Source organism: Pleurodeles waltl, chromosome 1_2 (genome assembly GCF_031143425.1).
Source record: "Pleurodeles waltl isolate 20211129_DDA chromosome 1_2, aPleWal1.hap1.20221129, whole genome shotgun sequence".
NCBI classification, from domain to species: Eukaryota; Metazoa; Chordata; class Amphibia; order Caudata; family Salamandridae; genus Pleurodeles; species Pleurodeles waltl.
Window position 1 is genome coordinate 179997807 of NC_090437.1, and position 24281 is coordinate 180022087.

The window sequence follows — 24281 nt, forward strand, 5'->3', positions numbered from 1 at the left end:
AGCACTCCATCGTTAGCCATTCGAATGGACTTAAATCTTTTTTCAATTAATCAGATTGCTGTCTTAAGGCCTCTCTTGTTCTGGATTCGGCTATGGTCCTCAGATGCCCTCATTCCATTCAGATGTGGACTCCACAATTTGATGGCCCCCTACCCCAATACTAAAATCAACTGGTGTGTTTATGTTGAACGGTCCCTAACGCACCTTGGTTTGGGGTCCTACTGGAAGGATCCCTCTTCCATTCCCAAAAATGCCGCGCAGTTATTGAAGGACGCTTTTTGTCTCAAAGTTCAAACTGCCCAATTTGCTGAGGTTGTGCCGCTGTCCATGTCTGATAGCTACTTGCAATCCAAATGCCACTATGAGTTTGAGCCCTTCATGGATGCCGCACTTTCTCCATCTGCACACGTACTTTTTATCAGATTTAGAATAGGGTCCCTCCCTCTGTGCTCTTTAACTTACAAATGGCTTACTTCCATTAATGGGTCCAAGTTATGTCTGATGGGATACAAGAATGAAGAGTCTGTCTCACATGTTTTTTTTCAATGTAGTGCATCTGACAATCAGAGGGCTTCTTGGATCAATCCCCTATGTAAACAATTGGGTTTTAGGAGCTGTTTACATGCTGAGAGAATTTTTAAATCCGATCCATCTGTACACATAGCCTATCCAGTGGCAAAATTCCTTGAATCAATTTGGTGTATTAGACTAGCGACCTTAAAGAATAAGACTGGGTAGCAGCCTTTCAGACCTAGATCTTTTTATGTATATTTATTGTACTCTGGTGTATGAGATTAGTTGACATCCTGTGGTACTAGAGGTGTTGTTTTTATATCATTAGTTACGATTGGTCTTTGGGAATAGTTTATTTGCTGAGAGAACTTCTCCATACTTGATTTACTTGTTTATATAGTTCATCTTGTAGGGAAAATTTCTTTGGGATCAATTATGGCACTTTAGATTAGTGATTCAAAGAATAAGATTGGATGGCTGTCCTTTAGATTTAGACCTCCTCAAGTATATTTATTGTACCCTGGTGTATGACATTTTATGGGTTTAGAGGTGTTGTCTTTTATATTATTGGAGTAAGAAACATTTTATATCTATACTGTTATGGTTTTAATTTTTGTTTTCTAAAAAAATGTTTTACTTGTTTTATTGTGTCTTTTTTTTTATATACTCTCTTTTATATGTATTGTACTTTTATGGTATGTTTCTCTTACCGAAATAAAGTAAATGATGATGATATGAATATTCTAATTCATTAAGGGGTAATTCCTGGTAAAATGTGGGCACAGGTTAGGGTAATGCATGTAAATAAATACTATAAATGTTGTTCAATGCCCTTACATCTAGGCTCTCATGTCCTTTCCAGTGTGACAAGGAACACTTTTCAGCAGCCTTTATATCATATTTTCCATGCTATTAACATAGATCGCTCCAGAATATCCCCTTGGAGTTTGGTCATTAGTCAAATACCCATATTTTCATCACTTTTTTGGTGAAAAGCCACAAACACAGGATTATTTATTCAGGATAGGCTTGAAAAGCTAACTCTTGGTAAAACTGGCATAGCACAGGGTGTCCGATGCAGGTTCCAGAGAAACAGACCAACATCATATTTTCAGGAAATCCACATTAAGATAAAGATAAATCTACTTATGTAAATGGACACACTTTAATAGTAAATGGTTATTATGAACAAGATTCCGACCCCGGGGAGGTGAGTATTAGGTACAAAGTAGGAGTGTCGCTTTGAGGAAGGTGTGACTACAAGCACATTTGCATATGGCTGGGTCCAAACTGGGGTGGCATGGTGAGCAAAAGAACGATGGAGTAAATCCAGATCTTTGACTGGGTGTGAGTGTTTGCTTTGTTCAGCACTCCGTTCATCATCCTTTTGTGTTGCTAAAGTTGCCCTAAGTGGGAAAGGTATGCCCAGATGTGGGTCCCGTGCACACTGTGCCACTGGATTCAAGCTAGCCTGGCTGATGAAGGATGATGCCATGAAACCGGTCCCATTATGCTTGTTTCTGGTCCAGGGAAGACCTGGCTTGGCAGTTTGGGCTGGCCTGTTCCCATGAGGAACAGAGTCAAGACTGATTTGCATATGGCTGGGTCCAAACTGGGGTGGCAAGGTGAGCAAAATAATGATGGACTAAACCCAGATCTGTGACTAGGGGTGAGTGTTTGCATTGTTCAGCACTCCGTCCATCATTCTTTTGTGCTGCTAAAATGCTCTAAGTGGGAAGGCTATGCCCAGACATGGGTCCCATGCTCACTTTGCCACTGGATTTAAATTAGCCTGGCTGATGAAGGGTGATATCCTGAAACTTGTTGTAGAATGCTTGTTTCCAGTCCAGGGAGGACCTGGCTTAGATGTTTGGGCTGAACTGTTCTCATGAGGAACAAGGTCAAGATTGATTTGCAGATGGCTGGGTCCAAACTGGGGTGGCATGGTGAGCAAAAGAGTGATGGATTAAACTCAGATCTGTGACTGGGGGTGAATGTTTCCATATTCAGCACTCCGTCCATCATCCTTTTGTGTTGCTAAAGGTGCCCTAAGTTAGAAGGGTATGACCAGACGTGGGTCGCCTGCTCATTGTTACACTGGATTCAAACTAGCCTGGTTGATGAAGGGTGATATTCTGAAACCGGTCCCAGTCCAGGGAGAACCTAGCTTGGCTCTTTGGGCTGGAGTATTCGGGCTGGACCGTTCCCATGAGGAACAGGGTCAAGACTGATTTGCATATGGCTGGTTCCAAACTGAGGTGTTATGGTGAGCAAAAGAATGATGGATTAAACCCAGATCTGTGACTGTGGGAGAGTGTTTGCATTGTTAAGCACTCTGTCCATCATCATTTTATGTTGCTAAATGTGCCCTAAGTGGAAAGGGTATGCCCAGACGTGGGTCCTCTGCTCATTGTTGCACTGGATTCAAACTAGCCTGGTTGATGAAGGGTGATATTCTGAAACTGGTCCCAGAATGCTTGTTTCCAGTCTATGGAGGACCTGGGTTGGCAGTTTGGGCTGGGCTGTTTCCATGAGGAACAGGTGAAGACTGATTTGTACTGTATATGGCTGGGTCCAAACTGGGGTGGCATGGTGAACAAAAGAAAGATGGATTAAACCCAGATCTGTGACTGGGAATGAGTGTTTGCATTGTTCAGCACTCCGTTCATCATCCTTTTGTGTTTCATTAGTGATAGTCAAACAAGGAGTGGCACCAGGGAGTCTATCTTGGTCCTGAAGAGTAGCCTAGGTGTCAGGCTCGAAACATGTAGTCTAGGAAGTCAAATACATTACATCCCCCACTTCCGCAGCCCGCTTTTTAATGATACCGCCTCCAAGAGATCTATTAAATCAGTGGAATTACTAGGGGACAGGTATTTTTAACTCACTCAAGACCCCACCACTCCTAGCCCTCCTGTGATTCAAATTGACAAGACTACATCAGTGCTCACACGTATCTCGTAGGTCATATCATGCCCCGCTCCATAGCGGAATGGGAAGAAACCCAATGATGAAGCATGCCACCAAGGTGTAACCCTGGTGGGTGAGCATTTTTCTAATAGGAAAATCCTTTTCCCTTTCCATCCTGTGGTAGTTCTTTTAGTTGGGCCTCTTTTGTAATGTTATATAGGCTGTAAGAAGGACAGACCTAACCCCACAACCTCCTTCTCCCTCTTTGTTTTTGAATATTCTAAACAATAGACATGCACCCGGCCCTTCTGGACTTTTGTGGACTCTTATGGCGTTACATTTTTCAGAAAACATTAATTATTGAAAATATGGCTGTTCTTTCTTAGTTTATTGGTGATATTTTCTTCTTGAATAGAAGCACTTCTGACTAAATTAATCTGTTAGTGCACATACAGGCAATAGGCCAAGGTAAAAAAATGCTTGATGGCTGTTCCTTTACATTAATAATTAGGTTATCCCATTTTCTGGTATTAGACTGCTTCATTGCTATATTGATGCATGATTCAGTCTGTAGATCATGGATGGTGTTACAAAGTTATAGGCAAAGCTTTTCTGTTTCATGATGATCTAGTGTACAACTCTAATATTGAATGCAGAGTTGCAGATACTTGTCTACAAAAGCCTCTCCTCAATGTGGATTCAATACAGACATGAATTTTTAATTTTACGTAGGCGAGAATTTGAATCCTAGACAGCTAAGAAGCTCCTTTAGGCAGTTTGGTGTAGGCCCCGATTTTGACTTTTTGGTGCAAAACTGCACTAACGCAGTTTTTCACCAAAAGGTTTAGCACCGGCCTGCACCATTTCTGAGAACCAACTGGGCACCATATTTATGGAGTGGTGCAAGCCGTTGTAAAGGGTAGGCTAGCGTAAAAAGAATGACGTTAGTCGGGTGGGACTGGTGGTATGGAAGAAGCGGGTTTTGCGCCAAAAAATGACATTAGGCAGGTTAGTGTAAAAAAAAAAAAAAAGTCATTTTCTGATGCAAAACCATCCATACCACATGACTTCTGTCTTAGAGAAGACAGGGGTCACGCCCAACACCCAATGGGCAGCACGGGGGACCAGGGTCCCCTGGGCATAGCCATTACACCCAGTGCCATGTAGGAGGGCCCATTTCAGGGCCCCCAATTGCACTTAAAAAAAAAGAAAAACTTAACTGTACTTACCTATACTTACCTGGGATGGGGTCCCTCATCCTCTGCTGTCCATCTGGAGTGGGTGTCCGTGGGGAGAGCACCTGTGGGCTTATCCCATGGTGTTTCACCATGGAAATAGGCCCACAGGTTCACTAACGCCTGCCCTGACCCAGGCGTTAAAAAATGTTGCAAAGCAAGCTTTGCACCATTTTCTGACCCCTCCTCCCTCCCGTGCACCATTGTTGCACGGGAGTATAAATATGACATTAAGGCCATAGAGTAATTTCTTGGACGGGAACGCCTACCTTGCATCTCATTAAGGCAAGGTAGGTTTCCACTTCCAAAAAATGACTTTAACTCCATAAATTTGGCGCTAGACGGCTCTAGCACCAGAGTATAAATATGGAGTTAGTTTTGCACCAAATTAGAGTAAACAAAATGATGCTAATTCGGTGCAAATAGAGTATAAATATGCCCCCAAGAGTGTTACGGCCTTATCAGATTTTATATATATTGGCAATGTAGTACATGTATTAAATAAGGAGGAACAATTTTCATCAAATTACTTGAGGCAACGTTTTCCTCTCATCAATGCATTGTCAAATTTTCGTATTAGCGATGGGTACTTTTTTACGATTTCTCAGCATACAATTGCCTCTAAATGACTCAAAATATCCTGTGAGATGGTATAACATAATAAAGTAAGGGTGCTGAGGCACACAACCAGACATCAACATGTACTAATCGTCAGCAATATTGACAATCTGCTTCTGAGGCTTCTGGTGCTCTTGTAGCAGCAGCACCTTTGGGATATATTCAAGCATATTTAGCTTCTGGGCGAATAAATAGTTTCATTTCACGTCGAATCACCCCAAAACATTTTCAAAATGCCAAACGATATAAAGCACATTTTTCTCCAAACTTTCCTTGAGCCTCTATCTACATATGTCTCTGTATTCCAGCAATAAATGTTCACTGTGCATAAAACCTGTAAACAACGGTAATGTTAACAGTCATGAGAAATATGAGCATTGGAACTATAGGCTTTGCTTTGAAAAATATTAATTTGTGTGTTTGGCTTAAAAATGACTTATTCTACAGTAGTGCGCCTTGAAAAAACATATTCTACCAGTCCGCATGTGCCTTTTGGAAGAAATAGCTGCAAGTGTTTACACTGCAGACTAATATAATAACCCCGGGTTAGAAAAATAAATATGGCTTTAGTAAATCTTTCAGAAGTAACTGAATTGGTTTGGTACTTTCATTTTTGTTTTCTTTAAGTCTGCATATCACTTTGTTTGTGCTACACAAACTATTGTTTTTGACCTCTCTCGAGCCCATGATGACAGATCATTAATCTGAGCTGGAGATAACCCCTGTTCCATGAACCTGCTACCAGAAACACCTATTTTCCTTCAATGTGTCTGTTCTCGAAAGGCTCTTTGCTGACTGCTCATTCCTTTCAGGCGTTGTGCTGAGCTCAACGAGAGGAATTGGAAACCCCCAATAAATCTTATGCAGAACATGTAGTGTTGGTATCTTTCAGGTACAACACCGGGAGCCACTAAATTGCCCCAAAATCGACATCTACATGCACTCACTTATTTATATGCCATGGATCAGGTAAGATTTAATTTTGGTTCAAAAGTACATGGAAATGTTTAAATAGATAAATGAATGCAACTGGGACAGATTGTGCTAATCTCTGCGTCTGTGCATAGTGGCCTGGGAAACATAGTCATGACTCTGTAGACTGTGCCAAAGAACCCGCTTGTGAGTAATGATGCACCTGCCACCCACCCCCTCATCAGCAGGAGTAATGAATAGAATATTTTCTCATGTCACTTTTGTTGAACTGTCGTCATAAACTCAAATTTGACCCTTGCACTGTTGTAATATATCTGAAAATGATGTTTATCTGAGGATGTGTGTTTATTACTACAGTTGCTTTAAATAACGTGATATTGGTCCATATATATATATATATATATATATATATATATATATATACACAAACACAGACACACACACACACACACACATATATATATATATATATATAGTCACTTTAAAAAAACATAGGTTACCATTATAGTTAGGTTCTGAATTTACTCGCACAAAACCAGAGAAATTAAGAAGTTATAGTTGAAGTTATTTCAAATAACTATAACTCATGGCCTAAGGTAACTATAATTTGCACCCCCTCCATGCACTGTTTTTTCAACCAAAATTTGATTTCTAATGTTTCATTGATTTCTTTATTTATGTTGTCAAAGTTGTCATGAGTGCTTTGATATCTGGGGTAATTAGCAATGCATGGCTAGGGCACGAGTTATAGTTACCTTAGGTCATGAGTTATAGTTCCCTGAAAAAACTCTAACTATTACTGCTGAATTTCTCTTGTTTTTGGTAAGTAAATTTAGAACCTAACTATAATGTCCCTGTAACCTTTGTTTTTTTAAGTGAATTTCTATTTTTTTTAACATAAAGTAATTTACATTACTATATGTTAATCCAACCACTGTCGCGCAAGGGCTATGACTGTGCACAGCGGGGATTGGCTGCAGTGCCTGCCCTGTGGCCCGGCCCTGGGGCCAACCCCCTATAACCCTTTCAACCCCGCTCCGCACCGCACGTGGCACAACAGGGTTTGGCTGCAGGGCCTGGCCACCAACCCCTCTAACCACCCAACCCCTCGCTGCACATAGCATTTGGCCATGTGCAGCGGAAGTTGACCTCAGGACCTGTCCCTCTGTGTGTGAGAATAGGTGTGAGAGGGTGTCTCTGGGTGTGAGAGTGGCTGTCTGAGTGTGAGAGCGGCGGTAAGAGAGTCTATATGGATGTGAGAGTGTCTGTCTGGGTGTGAGAGTAGGTGTAAGACGGTGGCTCTGGGTGTGGCAGTGGCTTTGAGAGTGTCTATTAGTGTGTGTGTGTGTCTGTGTGGGTTTGTGAGTGTATATGTGAGAGTCTGCGTAGGTCTGTGAGTGGGTGTGTGAATGTCTGGGTGGGTCTCTGAGAGGGTACATGAGCTTTTAAGTGGGTATGTGAGTGTGTGGGTCTGAGTGCGTCTGTAAGGGGGTGCATGAGTGTCTGAGTGGGTCTGTGAGTGGGTGCATGAATCTCTGAGTGGGTCCGTGAGTGGGTGCGTGAGTGGTTGAGTGGGTCTGTAAGTGGGTGTGTGAGTCTGTGAGTGGGTCTGAGAGTGAGTGCATAAGTCTTTGAGAGGGCCTGTGAGTGGGTGTGTGGGTCTCTGAGTGGGTGTGTGAGTGTGTAGTGGGTCTGTGAGTGAGTGCATGAGTGTCTGAGTAGGTCTGTGAGTGGGTGTGTGAGTGTCTGTCTGGGTGTATCAGTAGTTGGGTGTGTGACTCTGCCACAATTAAACCTCACCTGCCATTTTTTCCAACAAGTGTCCACAGCTTTGCATAAAATATATACCCAAGTGGAGATCTTTCTACCTCTTTGGGTCAATGTCTAGTATGTATTCTACACTACAGCTGCATAATGGAGCACAAGGAATTGTCACCAGTGACCTTTGTGTGCATTTGGCAATGTGATTGATCCTCGTGCATCGTTCCCCAGAAGTCTGTGATAACATGAATCCCTCTATAGAAAGGACAAGACTACAAAAATGTAATTCTCCACCAAACCAGGATCCCTCCTCTTATCTATATGAAGTAAGTGCTTCTATGTTTTGTGGAGATGTCCTCATGTTTCTTGGCATCAAGAGTACTCCATCAGAATTGGTGAGAAACGCACTGGGGCATTGGAAAACTGTCCATCATCCTAGCAAAAGGGGGGGAGACATATACATACTACTAAGGTAGATGGTGTGGGGCCAAGCAGGCACAGCATCCAGGCGATTTGTACATTTATGGGGACCTGGTCTATGCAGAAGAACTTCAATACATTTCTATTACCCCCATGTTCTGTAAGAAAATGTCTAGCCACTGGGTATGTTGAATCTCTTTTGGCGATTGCCCTTGTGTATTCCAAGACACAATTTTTTGCTGCTTTTACTGTACTCCCTACATATTGTAACTTACAGGGACATATTAAGCAGTATACCGTAAACTGTGAGTTGCAGTTGAGAAATTTCGTGATCACTTTCTTTTTTCTAACCCCAGGTATCAAAAATTCTAATACCTTGTTGCTGGTCTTACATGCTTTACAATTCATGCTAGGAAAAAATCTTTTAATTTGCCCTTATCTTTTCTGTTATCAGTATAGTGACTGTGGAGCAGCATATCGCGTAAAGAAGTGCTTCTACGGTATGTAACCTGCGGTATTGAAGGTAACTGCACCCCAATGACCTGATGCTTTTCAAAATTTGCCAATGCTTTTTCGACTTCTTAAATAACCATGTGGAGTCACTTTATATATTGACAGTGAGTAACATTAAAGAAACCCTAGAAATGTACTGAAAAAGCCAAATGTTAAAGTGACAGTTATAGTTAGGTATTAGAAATCCACTGAAAAATCAAAGGTTAAAGTGGGATTATATTTAAGTGACAATGTCAGTTACAACATAGCATTTTAAACTAAAACAATACTGAAATTCACTGGTTATAATTTACTGAGCTAACTAGAACTTGTGCCCTCAACCTGTTCTGTTTATGGCCTCACAGACTGCATCATCCATGACATGTTTAATGACATCATTGAATACATCACTGATAGCATCTCAAATGACAAAATTGATGGCAACACTGGGCATACCCTCTATTTTGAGTTTTAAATGTGAAAATTAGCCAGACAAAGAGAAATCGGGTTAACTCAACAAATTGCACATTTTGGGGATTTTTTCCAGCCTTTCCCTGATAAGTTTTGACAGCGTTGCAATGCCTAAGTCTATCAGAGGAAACTTTGGAAGGTGTCATAATTATCACACACCTCGTAATTCTGGTCCCTGTGCCAATGTCTGTTTGGACACGGGTCGAAATTTAGTCCTGAACTTGTAATCAGGGTCTAGCAATACACATTAGAAAATTCAGAAAAAATAAATGCAGTCATATTTTAAACATTGCTAATTACTGTAAATACTTAGTTACATAAACAGTGCATCCTGACATGTAAAAACATTTATAAATAATTTTTTACTTCTTGTTCACAGATGTAGTTTAATGTGTGCTATACAGAGAGGGCTGGGCTAAAACCCACCTGTATAGATATTACCTAGTTTTGACCTAAATGATTCTGGTAAGAGAAGGCTTAAAAATAATAATGTCTAATTTTTGTGTTTAACAATTGGACAACTCTTGTATGGCATGCTAGAGTGTAATTTATTCTCAGTATATTTGGGCAATGTCAAATTGTTTCTATTCATAGTCCCTCATTAAAAGAAGATTCGAATTACCACAATTAGCGGAAGAGGCTCATTAAGGGAATTACCACACATTTGTGTTATTTGAATGAGAGTAGTGTAACTTCATTACCATTGTGGTGTTATCAGAGGTCTACCTTCGCCCCTTTAAATAGGTAGAAACATGCAGAAACTCTGTTTCTATACGTTATTTCCTAGTAAACGAAACCAGTGTGTGATAAAAGGATTCCTAATTCACAGTATTAACACACATATTCCCAGAAACTCTAAATGAGTGTCATAGTAGATAGCATGATGTAATTTTTAAATGCAAATCACAGTACAGATGAGATGCTGCTGTCACTGATACTCACTCTCGGTCCATCACAAGGCACTGCACATCATTTTCATCTGCGATGATGTTTGCTGACCTCACGTCATCACTGTTGAACGAGAATACAAGAATAGGTTGAGTTTATTCTTAGATTTATGCATCCACTTACCTTAATGCTTGTTGATCTGGGAAGGCTATAAAAATATGAACTTTTTTTTATTATATAGCGCTTCATAGCAATGGATATTTGAGAGTAGCAGTAGCAGCATCACCTTCCTAAGGATATAGCAAATGAGTAAAAGGGATGAGTGGCAACTAACACTGTGGGCAGCTAAATACTAAATAAAACAATCGTTCTTGGGAAGTGCCCCTAGGGAATGGAACTCCATCATATCAGACGTTGGGCCCAGATGTATCAAACTTTCACACAACGCAATGCAACTCAGCAAGGCACCTTGCTAGCTTCCCTGCGTGAAAGGAAGAGGGCAGGATTGTGCCATATTTAACATTATATGGTGCATTCGTATTCTTTTCCTGCCCTGGGGCACAATCTGATGCCTAGTGACATTGCAGGCACCCTTGCACCGTGGTACAAGAGTGCATACGTTGCAGGCAGAGTATTTATGAGCAGGAAGGGGCACTTTCCTGCATAAAAACAATCCTCTAAAGCTTTTTTCTCTTTGTACATGTGCTGCAGCACACATTGAAATGGGAAAAACGAGGACAAAAACTTTTTCTTCTCGTTGCACCTCCTCGCTGCATTTTGAGGCATTCCCGGGACTACCACTCACGGTAAATCTGGGAGATAGCCAAAATCCTGGAGTGGATGCGTGGGAACACCCATGCTCCACCTGTGGAACACCTTCCCAGGGCAGAGTAACACAAGGCAGCGACTTGAGCTGCTTGTGTTACTCCAGATTTAACAAACACCTCAGGGCCCACGCAAGGTGTAGCATTGCCCTTGTGTAACCTTGCGTGATGCATGGGTAAGCCAACACTACAATAACTGCCTCTTGGTACATTGATACTTCAAAAAAATAGTTGAAAACGTATTAATTCCACAGCATTTTCAACTGTGAAAGATATCTGTGTCATTGCTGTCATCTTAGAAAATGGGCATTGTTTTTGGAATGTTCTGCGTCCACTTTATATGTCCAGCCCTGTATATGTAACTCACTTTATGCAACTGTTTCTGTATCTGATATTTTATTGTCCTATATTTTTATCAATTATACCATATAACCTTTTACTGTGTTAATACATTTTCTATTACATACGTAACATTTGGTATTGATTTTATGAAACTGTTCCTATGGAACGTGCTCTGTTACAAATTGGGTCTATCCTGTGCCAAATATAACTGTTAAAAAAAAATGAAGCTAGATGATGGTGGGGTATACTACTCATTATACAGGGAGTGCAGAATTATTAGGCAAGTTGTATTTTTGAGGATTAATTTTATTATTGAACAACAACCATGTTCTCAATGAACCCAAAAAACTCATTAATATCAAAGCTGAATATTTTTGGAAGTAGTTTTTAGTTTGTTTTTAGTTTTAGCTATGTTAGGGGGATATCTGTGTGTGCAGGTGACTATTACTGTGCATAATTATTAGGCAACTTAACAAAAAAAAATATATACCCATTTCAATTATTTATTATTACCAGTGAAACCAATATAACATCTCAACATTCACAAATATACATTTCTGACATTCAAAAACAAAACAAAAACAAATCAGTGACCAATATAGCCACCTTTCTTTGCAAGGACACTCAAAAGCCTGCCATCCATGGATTCTGTCAGTGTTTTGATCTGTTCACCATCAACATTGCGTGCAGCAGCAACCACAGCCTCCCAGACACTGTTCAGAGAGGTGTACTGTTTTCCCTCCTTGTAAATCTCACATTTGATGATGGACCACAGGTTCTCAATGGGGTTCAGATCAGGTGAACAAGGAGGCCATGTCATTAGATTTCCTTCTTTTATACCCTTTCTTGCCAGCCACGCTGTGGAGTACTTGGACGCGTGTGATGGAGCATTGTCCTGCATGAAAATCATGTTTTTCTTGAAGGATGCAGACTTCTTCCTGTACCACTGCTTGAAGAAGGTGTCTTCCAGGAACTGGCAGTAGGACTGGGAGTTGAGCTTGACTCCATCCTCAACCCGAAAAGGCCCCACAAGCTCATCTTTGATGATACCAGCCCAAACCAGTACTCCACCTCCACCTTGCTGGCGTCTGAGTCGGACTGGAGCTCTCTGCCCTTTACCAATCCAGCCACGGGCCCATCCATCTGGCCCATCAAGACTCACTCTCATTTCATCAGTCCATAAAACCTTAGAAAAATCAGTCTTGAGATATTTCTTGGCCCAGTCTTGACGTTTCAGCTTGTGTGTCTTGTTCAGTGGTGGTCGTCTTTCAGCCTTTCTTACCTTGGCCATGTCTCTGAGTATTGCACACCTTGTGCTTTTGGGCACTCCAGTGATGTTGCAGCTCTGAAATATGGCCAAACTGGTGGCAAGTGGCATCGTGGCAGCTGCACGCTTGACTTTTCTCAGTTCATGGGCAGTTATTTTGCGCCTTGGTTTTTCCACACGCTTCTTGCGACCCTGTTGACTATTTTGAATGAAACGCTTGATTGTTCGATGATCACGCTTCAGAAGCTTTGCAATTTTAAGAGTGCTGCATCCCTCTGCAAGATATTTCACTATTTTTGACTTTTCTGAGCCTGTCAAGTCCTTCTTTTGACCCATTTTGCCAAAGGAAAGGAAGTTGCCTAATAATTATGCACACCTGATATAGGGTGTTGATGTCATTAGACCACACCCCTTCTCATTACAGAGATGCACATCACCTAATATGCTTAATTGGTAGTAGGCTTTCGAGCCTATACAGCTTGGAGTAAGACAACATGCATAAAGAGGATGATGTGGTCAAAATACTCATTTGCCTAATAATTCTGCACTCCCTGTATTAAACTGTCACCCCCCACCCCTTCCAACTTGAGAGGATCGTTTTTATCATTAGTCATACCTCATCCTCAAGTACAAAAATGTTGGCGTGGCTGGTCACTAGCCACTGTGCTCTAGCTATTGTGATGTCCAATCAATGGTGTCATTCCTCATTTTAATCTTCTTTCCCTAAAGTAGTGTGGTATATTTCTTTTTATTGTAAATGCGATTGAACTGTCCGGTAGCAATTTCATTTTCAGAGGGATAGCAGGGCAAATGGAATCCTATGATAGCTACCCCATCATGTCACAAGTCCCGCTAATTGAACCCCACACTCTGGCTGAAATTAACAAGGACACTTTAGTACAGTTCAGATAATCCATCCAAGATATTTTTATTTCCGTGTTGAAGAATCCGAGCTGCAAGGCATAATCCAGGAAGGCTTTGTAATCTATTTTACAAATCAACATCTCATCATTATCTGTGTGCAACATTTGTGTAATTACGTGTTATTCTGCAAAGATTATATCTGTGAAATGCGAAAACAACATCTAGTGATATATTTTAGTGCAAAATGCAAAACGGATGCAAGGAAACATTTCAGTCTGAAAAAACATAGCACGAAAAACATAGAAGTTCCCTGAATAACAGCCAGTTGCGTTCTGGTAGTTCATGCTCCACTGCTAAAATGTTGCAAATGCAGCATAACTGTGAGATGCGGCCTAATTACATAATTTCAGGAATTCTGCATAACATGCATACCCCGAAATTGCCAAAATGATGCAAGATTTCACAAATGTAATAGAAATTTCGCCCGGGCTTACTCATCACCTGCCGAACTAAGGGCCAGATGTACGAAATTCATGAATTGCGACTCGCAAATTGCGAGTCAGAGAGACTCGCTATGGGGGTCGCAAAGACCCACCTCATTAATAATAATGAGGTGGGTCGCTTTTTGCAACCCCATAGCGAGTCCCTGCACTCACAGGGATGGTGGCCTGCTGAAGTCAGCAGACCTCCATGTCTGTGACTGATTTTTCAATAAAGCAGGTTTTTTTTTTCATTTTGCAGCCCGTTTTCCTTGAAGGAAAACGAGTTGCAAAATGAAAAAAATTACGAAACCATTTGGTTTTGTTTTTTCAGTGTAGGCAGTGGTCCATTGGACCACTGCCTGTTCTGAAAAAAACTTTATGCCCACATTCACAAAGGGGAAGGGGTCCCATGGGGACCCCTTCCCTTTTGCGCATGAGTTACCCCCAGTGTGACACCGGTGGTAACTGCGAATTGCTTTGCAACCGCATTCGCGGTCACAAAGCAATTCTGCATTGCGATGCGAGTCGCAAATAGGAAGGGAACACCCCTTCTTATTTGCGAGTCGCATTCACAACTTGCGAGTCGGTACCGACTCGCAATTTGTGAATGAGCATCGCATTAGGCTGTTTGCATGGAGCAAACTGCGATTTTCGCAGTTTGCACCATGCAAACAGCTTCCTACATCTGGCCCATTAACATCTTAATTCCTGTACTAGCCACAAGTGTGTATAAATGCGCGGGTCTTTACAAGGAAAAAAATGCAAACAGGTCTTCTGTAGCAGGCAAAGGAACAAAAGGCTAAAGGGCAAACAGCAGTGGGAAGGCTAATTTCCCCTATTAAAATGGCTCCACTTCTGAATATTAAAGCTTGGAACCCCACATTATCATTGCAGAACGGGATCAGCGCTACTGCCCTGACAAAGGGACTTTTGGGCAGTGTTGTCAGCTTTACACCAAACAGGGCACTTATTTAACATGTAAAGAATGTGTGCAAGTAAGGAGTTAAATAATAGTAAATGCAATGCCTTTTTCATTCATTAAATCTCTGTCTAATATTTGGGCCTGGCCTCACTGCTTAGAATGCTTAGAATGAGTTTAGTGATATAGTTATTGTGGTGAGAGAATCATAGTCGACTCAAAAACAAGTCATATCTCCTAATTGAAAAGACTATTGTGAGGACTATATCAGTGGTTCCCAACATTTTGGCCTCTGTGGACCCCCACTTTATCATTACTGGAACCCGGGGAACCCCACTGAATCATTATTGGGATTCACGGACTCCTCCACTGAGTCATTACTGAATGCTGGGGACCTAATCTGTTAATATTATTCAATTTTCTGAGCAGTCGCGGCCCCCCTGAGGAGGCTTTCTGGAACCCCAGGGGTTCCCGGACCACAGGTTGGGAACCACTGTATATATCACTGGGAGGCCATACTATGCAGTACATTTGCAAAAACCATTTTGGGTCCAGTCAGGTATGTTTACTCAATCTTAAGCTCAACTTTGAATAGCTGTGACTGCGAGCCGTAAGGCTTGCAAAGGAAAAATGTATAGAGTATTTACCAGCACCAAACAACAGACCAAGAAAGTCACATGCCACAAAAGAAACAAGACACCAATTTATTAAAACACATTAGATTTTTATGACTTTCTATAGACTTTTAGCATCAAAATCCACTGGTGGGTTCTGGTAACAGAGATTTTATAAGTAATAAATAACTTTTATATCAACCGAAAACAAGCATTGGCCAACAAGAAGTTTGGAAGCTTTTGAAAAGTTTGTAAAACTTAGGGGCACATTTAAAAGCCCCTAGCACCACCTTAGCGCTGCCATTTCATCATTTATTTTTACACTACGGCGGCGCTGAAGTGTCTTTTTTCACACTTCATATTTACAAACTGGTGCAATGCAAGCACTGTGCCACTTTGTGAACCCTTGTGCCTGCACCAGGCATAAGGTATGCAAGGGTGGCATTCTGTCGCTAGGAGGCCCACAAAAATGTTGTAGTGAAATTTAACATATTTCACTGTGCCATATTTGACTTAATTTTTAACGCCTGCTCAGAGCAGGCGTTAAAATGGCGCTCCCATAGTAACCTATGGGTGTCCTTGCACTTTGCTGCACTAGCATCAACATTTTTGATGCTAGTGTAGCAAAGCGCCACAATAGAATCAAAAATGTTGACGCTAATGTGCCACCGACTTCCATGATATGCCATATTATAAATACACCACAACCATGGTGTTGTTAGGTGCCAGTGTGGGGGGAGGAGGCAGGAAAAGTGTCGCATCAGCACTGATTAGCCCCTTTTTCTTAAATATGGGCTTTAGGTTCATAACTCTGTCCCAAGTCTAGTAGGACATAAGTCTAGGGGGCCAGAAAGGATACTTTGGACAGATACCTAGCCACCAGAGCATTTTTAAGGCAAGATCCAAACTTTACAGAACAACCAACATAGACATCAATGAAGTGGCCCTGATGCTGAGGGATGCAGACAAAAAGATGCTCTGCTTGGGGTGCGGATCACTGGGTTGCCTTTGTGGTGATTCCTCGGTTCATGGGTTAAGTAGGGAGAACATAGCCTCAGAGGTCGTGGTTCCTGGAAGTCCTCTACATTGCAGTAGCTGGCCAGCTGATGCTGGGCTACAGATCAGTCTTTACTGATGTTGGAGCAAAATCCATTGGTAGGGGCTGGTGTCGATTGGGTATGACAAATTCAGACCTGGATAGCACTCCCGGGGTCAGCAGACACGGGTGGAGGTATGTCCTCTTGAGTACCCAGCAACTGATAGCAGCAAGAATTATGTAGTGGCTGCCAACTTTGCGACTTGGGCAATTTCAGCTCTTGTGTCCCGGGAACTGGTTCTAGAAGATCTGTTGACGGATCCTTGGAGTCACTGCTGTTTTTGGATTTCGGGAATCACCTTTTACCTGAGCCAGGAGCAGTAGGCACAGCCCAGTCTTTGCTAGCCCAAACTTCGGTAGGTGCAGTTCTTCTGAGTGTGTAGCTTCTCTTTGTGTGGGACCTAGAGCAACTAGGCAGTCCTTCTTTGGTCTTCTCTCCGATTCCAGCATTAGCTGAGGGTGAGCATGCCAGGCGTGTCATATTTATCCCATGAAGGTGCACATGGTCACTAGTCAAAGGGCTACTGGGTCACCTCCTACCCACTGATGAAGTTCCTATGATGTGTGGCATCTGGTTATTTCAGAGTGCCACATTCTTGCCCCTTTCAAGATGGCATGACCCTTCCTGGTTTGTCATGAGCTCAGCAGACCACCCTAGAGGTATGGCTACCTGAGAGCTACACACATACGGTAAAATCAGTTTGTGTGTGAGTTTCCCCTCTCTGGCCCTGCCTCCATGCTGTCTACAGGAACAAAAGGTGTCCTGGCCCGGGTGCGTTGGGCCGTGTGGCCCATCAAAGACAGCTTCCCCTTTGAAGCTTGCCTCTGGGATAATCCCCTAAGAGGCCATCCTGACTTAGGAGGTGACACCCTACTGCTGTGGCACAGCCTTTGTTCCTGAGCCTGGAAGTCGTCACACACCTCCAGAAGAGGTCAAAAAGCTGTCTGTGTGTTTCTGCCTTTGTGAAGCTACTGGACGAGCAGAGCACAGAGTGGCAATTTCATAGAAAATTGCCTACCTTCAATAGTGACAATAATTTCGACCTGGCCATCAAATTGCATTCAATACCATGATTAATTTGAAACCTTACATGACCCATTTTGGTAGTCCCAGTCAAAAGTTAGCTGGGTGGAGATGCCACCCAGTAACCCTGTGTTAGTCAAAGAGGCTACCAACTTTACCCACAGCAAAACAACAATTTGGAAGTGTTACTGTTAAGACACAGAAGAAAACATATGTCTTACTTAACAAAACACACCTCCCTGCCATAGGACTCCATAGGCCTTCCTGAGGAGGGATATATAATGTCAAGGGATAAGGTGACCTTGCTATTGGTTTGAATGGCAAAGTAGAACTGGCAGTGAAAACACTGTCCTTGCAGTCTGTAGCGGCAGGGTGGGAGCCATGCTGTACCTTGTCACACAAAGGGTGGCACAAACAGTGCTGCAGACCTGATTGGACACCCTGTCTTACATATGATGAGTTCCATATACTAGCCATGACAATTGGGTGTATCCGATTTGACATGTATTTGGTATGGGGTTAAAACACTGCTACTGATGTATAATTAGCAGGCCTCAGTACACTCTAAGGGGCATATTTATACTCTGTTTGTACAGAATTAGCGTTATTTTTTTACTCTAATTCGGTGCAAAACTAACTCCGTATTTATACTTTGGCGCAGACCCGTACAGCACCAAATTTATGGAGTTAAAGTCATTTTCTGGACGTGGAAACCTACCTTGCCTTGATGATATCCAAGGTAGGCATTCCCGTGCACAAATGACTCTATAGCCTTAATGCCATATTTATACTCCTGTGCAAAAATGGTGCACAGGAGGGAGGAGGGGTCAAAATATGGTGCAAAGCTTGATTTGCCCCGTTTTTTAAGGGCTGGGTCAGAGCAGGTGTTAGGGGACCTGTGGGCCTATTCCACGGTGGAACACCATGGAATAAGCCCACAGGTGCCCTCCCCAGGCCCAAGGGACACACCTACCCACACCAGAGGATGGGGGACCCCATCCCAGGTAAGTATATATATTTTTTTTAAAGTGCCATAGTGGGCCCTGAAATGGGTGCAGTGGCCATGACCAGGGGACCCTTGTCCCCTGTGCTGGCCATTGGAGTGGTGGGCATGACTCCTGCCTTTTCTGCGGTAGATAGGTTTAGCGCCATAAAATGAAGCTAACCTGGTTAGACAAATTTTTTTTACTCTTACCTTCCTAAAGTCATTTTTTGGTGCAAAACCCCCTTCTTCCGTACTGCCAGCCCCACCCGACTAATGTCATTTTTTTTTTACGCTAGCCTACCCTTTGCACCGGCTTTCACCATTCTATAAATATGGTGCCCGGCTGGTGCACAGAAATGGTGCAAGCCGGTGCTAAACTTTTTGTTGCAAAACTGCGATAGTACAGTTTTGCACTAAAAAGTATAAATCAGGGCATAAGTGTCAAAAAAACAACAGCTAATTATCCAAATGGAGGCAAAGGTTTGGGGAAACCTACAACAAGCCTGTTCCCTTACAGCTATATACAGCTTTACAAAGCAGGCCCAATTGCATCTTTGAAAAGAGTGTGTGATACTTCATGAAACAAGCCCAATCACCTAATTTGAAATCTCAGTGATGTAATGTTTGGGGGTCATTTTGTGCCTTTGGGCAGGATTTGATTCTTGGTGTGAGTGATACCATATTCTAAGATGTACCATTTACAATATCACTAATTGCACTGGTATGTAAGCCACGACCTTGCTTCTGAAATGAACGTTGTTTTGACACATCAATTAAATAATACTTACACTACATACACATCAACACTTTAGAGGAGGAAAGATGGGGATTTTGGGAGAATACATTTCTCCCATTGACTTTTTATTAAAGCAGAGGTATTTTCAGGAGGGACACAGCCAAAATAAAGCCATGTTTGGCTTAGAAAATCGGGAGTCTCCTGTCTGAATCGGGTCTATAGGCATGTTTTATAATATCAAACTTTTGACAACAGTGACTATTTCATTTGTTTTTAAATTATTAGTTGCATGGCAACTGTGACTACTTTTCATATTTTAACAGTAAAACAAACTGAACCACTAAAACCACTAGCATGTCTGGTATTGTAATTTACCCATTCTTTCTTTGACTGATTAACCTGTAATGGAATGAAACGTGGTTTGAAATGTTCTTAGCCTACGTAGAAGTACTTGAAGGTGAAGAATGTTCACATTAAAGGAAATGATCCTTAAATTTGGGTGGAGAAGGTCTATAACAATTTACGCTGTTGCCTCCACTGACTGGAGTTAATAACTTACAACACATTTAGCTATGATGAATTAGAAGTTAGATATGGGTGGAAAAATAATACCGTTATAGAACGTTATATGTTTTATTCAAGAAACAAAGTGTGGGTGAAAACGTCAAGTACATTGCGGTGCTCAGATGTCTTGCAACTAAGTGGACTTTGCGAATATCAATTATTATCATGTGTCGAGACATCAAATTCTACTGAGAACAAATATTCAGAAAATACAATGGTTTATTACTGACCTCCCTCTTGCTGCAGCATTAGAAACACCACTGAACACTCTGAATAAAGTAAAAGGATCACATACTTTCAGGTCTGAAGTAGATTCTGTTTCTAAAAAGATGAAGTGGACAGAAAATAGAGTAGAAGTGCTTTTGGTTCTGAACAACGTTTCAAGCTACAGATCTCGTAGTAGTAGTCACTTGGGAAATTCCAGATCCTGTCCGGCGGCTGAAAATTACAATTACAAATACAGGAAGAAGGGCCATTTCAGTAGGGTGTGCAAGTATAGTGAGTGCAGTTTTGGAAAAGTCAGAACACATTCCAGAGGTTTAGACACCAATGTGGTATTAAGTGTAGGTGCAGAAAATAAATGTAAAGGGCTTCCCAAATGTTCTATCTTACTAGATAGGCAAGAAGTCCAAATGATGGTGGACCCTTGTACTTGGTATTACATCCCGGGGTGGAAGTTAGTTCAAGAGCTGTGGGGCGGTAAAAGATTATTGACTACAGAAATTCATCCAGGTGGCTACACAGGCACAAAATAAACCTAATTGTGTATTTTTGTAGTGATATGGAGTTCATGGGGTTTAGTACCAGAAGAAAGATTTATGTAGTGGATATAGGGTGACCACCTGGCATTGAGGCAAATTCTGGACAGGACTGTAAAAAATTCAGGACAAAGGGTCAAAATTCAGGACAAAAATTCAGGACAAAGGGTCAAAATTCAGGACAAAAATACAAGAACAAACGTCAGTTTTACAGACACACGCAAGAGAGGCCATGCCTCACTATGTTGTCAGTGCATTTATGTATTCTTTTTCAACATAGCACTATTTATTCACTGTGGACCTTTTGTGATTGCCTCCTGGTGTGCTACAGACAGGTGTCACATTACGTCCTTGTTCAGTAGTAAATTAATGCCCTTCACGGCAAGGCCATCACCCCTACCCAAATCTACCCGATCTTTCCTGAAGAGAAAGTAACAGCAACATTTTGATTATGTTTCTGAACATTTCAAAACCCCTGGCAAACAGTTTGGGAAACATTAAGGTAATTAACCTTATGCTAGTTTAAACAAATTGAACAAAAACATCTGGCTTACCGCAACCGCCCATGGACTTTCAACCTATTTTTTTTTAAAGAGGCAGGGCAGATGGTGTGGGTGACAGTCTCACACCTAATGACAGGATGTGATGTACCGATAACTTGTCTGTAGTCTCACTGCACTAGAGTGTATGTTTGGGACTCTACATTTATCTCAGAAATGGGAGCCCGGACTACCAATCAAAGATAATAAAAGAGTAGGATGAAATCGAGATCAAATGGGAGATCCACGGCAAGTAATTCAAAGGGTTGTTGCTAACAACTGGATAAATAAAGAAGAGAAGAACAAGGTGTGACAATTCCTAAAATCAGACAAGATGGGTCCACCAAGACTATTTGAAGGTATTGGGTACCTGGGGAGTTGTCTGCACACAGGAGCAAAAGAGAAGGGGCACTGTCAAGTGGTTGAATAATCAACACCCATCCACCTTGGCAAACTCTTCTGGTGCAATGGTTCGCTGTTAGTGCTTGTGAAGGGTGAGCAGGGGCCAGACCCCTTGCAAGGTTGTGCAAGGCAATTGCCCGCTTAGTCCATTTCTTTATATGGTTTTGAAATTGAGCAAAAGCCAAACTAGAGATCTGGGTTATCCCTAAGTGTCAAGTACACATACAATCTTCAAAATATTTGGGATGTAAATTGCACAAACAAAATTTAATTTTTTTTAAATTTAATTAGTGTTTCATTAACATATGGCACTGTTTTCGCCTTCATACACAATTAGACCTCAGATTGAACTGGCAACAAGTTACCTTTTGATACCTAGTGATTAATATCTACCATTCTTACACTGATTTCTAGGATGAAAATCTCAGCAGAGCGAACGGTCCCTCCGAGCCCAGTTTGCTTTTAGGTCTTCTCTTCTGCTTTCTGTAGTGAGCCAAGTGGCACTAGTGAAGATGGTGTGCTACCCCAATGATAGTATTATTTTGCAAACCTTCCCCTGCTCGTCCTTCATTCCTTCTTCAGATAGGCCACACATCTGATTTGGTTGCTGCAGCGCCATCGGGAGCTCTTTCCACTCTAAAGCTAACTGTGACTGCGGGTGGATTAGATCTTCTGGACTTAGAATGCTTTTATTCAGCTGCAGATGTCCAATGGGTGGCTCACTGGCTTTCTGCCCACCTCCCTGCATGAGATGGGGTTTACCAGTAAAGACTTTTAAGGAAGGCTTAATGCACTGCTCATTGTTTCCTACTGACCATTCTATGGATCACCATCTGGGGTTATCATGCATGGCTTTCTCTTGCCTTGCCAGAACCTGTAAACTCACTGACACGAAGAAACCCTATGCTCCTGCACTACCTTTGCTAAGCCTTCCCACTCGCACAGGATGGCTGTGCTCAGAGCAACTCTATCAGTGGCATGTTGCAGGGGTCTTAAAATTGGGGACTTTGTTTCTGAACAGTGAGCTACTAAATTTCCAAACCCTTGTGGCAGACTACCATCTTCACCCCGGTCAACTCCTTACTTACAACCACCTTAAATAATCATTAAATGCCCTATTTCATGTCTGCTACCTAGCACTAACCCTACAAGAGGTGTGCCAGAAGCTCTGTACCATAGGAAATGGTGGCAAACTGATAGAATGGGTATACAGACCTATCCTGCAACATGGAAACCACTCCAGGTCTTCTTGTCATACTACCTGCGTGATTGATGTAGCCAAACCTCTGCAAGATATGGACAAAAATACTGGACTTTCCCCACAAAATATACCACAGCTGTCACTTTAAGTAAATTCATAGTGCTTCATTGTGAATGCATTCTGCCCGTTGCTTGCCATTGGCCTTGTTGTTTGTAACTCACAATTTGTTGCTTTCAATTTGCTGGCTTTATTTGTTTTAGGCCACGCAGCTTGAATTTGTCCCTTCCCTTGCCAAAACCTTATTTACAGTATCCTGTCGAGTGCTCCCTTTTGGTAAACAGGCCTGTAAATCTTGTTCTTATCTCATCATATTTGCTGTGCATTCAAAGAACAAAGTCAAATGTCAGGCTCTGTCTTCGGTGGGAACTTAGTGTTTACTTTCCTTTCTCTGACTTCAAAGTGAGAGGATTTATGCAACAATCTTGCTGGATACTGGGGTAAGGAAATAGTTTTTTCTATCACATGACAACATTTAAATAGACTTCAGAATATATCAGAATTGCACCCTACTCTGTATCACTCCACTGTATGCCACTCCATGCCACTGTTCTCTTCTCCATTCGGAACCACTCTACATTATGTCACTGCTCTCTATACTACTTCACACTATGCCTCTCTACTCTACTCTGTACTACTCTACTCTAAGCCACCGCACTTTGCATCTCTCTACACCACTGCGCTCTGCTCGTCTGCACGCCATACCACTCCAGTCTAGGCAACACCAATATAATCCGCACAACTCCACTCTCTGCCACTCTGCAACGCTGCACTGTACGCCACTGCACTCTCAGCTAATACATTTTACTCTGTAACACTCAACTCTATGCCCCTGCACTCTACATCAATACACTGTACATCATTCTAATCTACTCTGCACCTCTGCACTCTATGCCACGGCACTCTACACTACTTTACTCTATGCCATCACACTCTATGCCACTTTATGCAACTCCACTCTAACCTGCACTTCTCCAGTCTAAGCCACCTCACTCTACTGTGAAATAATCTACTTTATGCCACTGCACTCTGTGCCACTGCATTCTATGCCACTGCACTCTACCCTGCACCTCTCCACTCTATGCAACTGCACTCTACTCTGAAACAATCTATTCTACGCCAGTATACTCTATACCACTCTGACCACTGCACTCTAGTTCAATGCACTCTAGACCACTGCAAGCTGACTCTCTGCAACACTGCTCTGGTCGCCACTATACTCTACACCACTCTGCCCTGTACTACTGCAGTTTTGCACCAATATACTCTATTCCACTGCATTCTATGCCACTCTACTCTGCCCAATGCCACTCTATGCTACTGCACTTTACACCAGTGCACTCTAAACAACTGCACTGCCCTTTAC

General features: G+C 42.1%; 1 protein-coding gene across 1 annotated transcript in view; it reads right to left on the reverse strand.

Moving 5' to 3' along the window:
• The window catches only part of PRKG2 (protein kinase cGMP-dependent 2), a 791389-nt gene that overhangs the window by 291481 nt on the left and 475627 nt on the right, over positions 1–24281 (reverse strand). The window contains exon 9 of the mRNA XM_069237440.1: positions 10296–10364. Coding sequence (XP_069093541.1) covers positions 10296–10364 — 69 coding nt within the window. The remainder of the gene's footprint in view (positions 1–10295; positions 10365–24281) is intronic.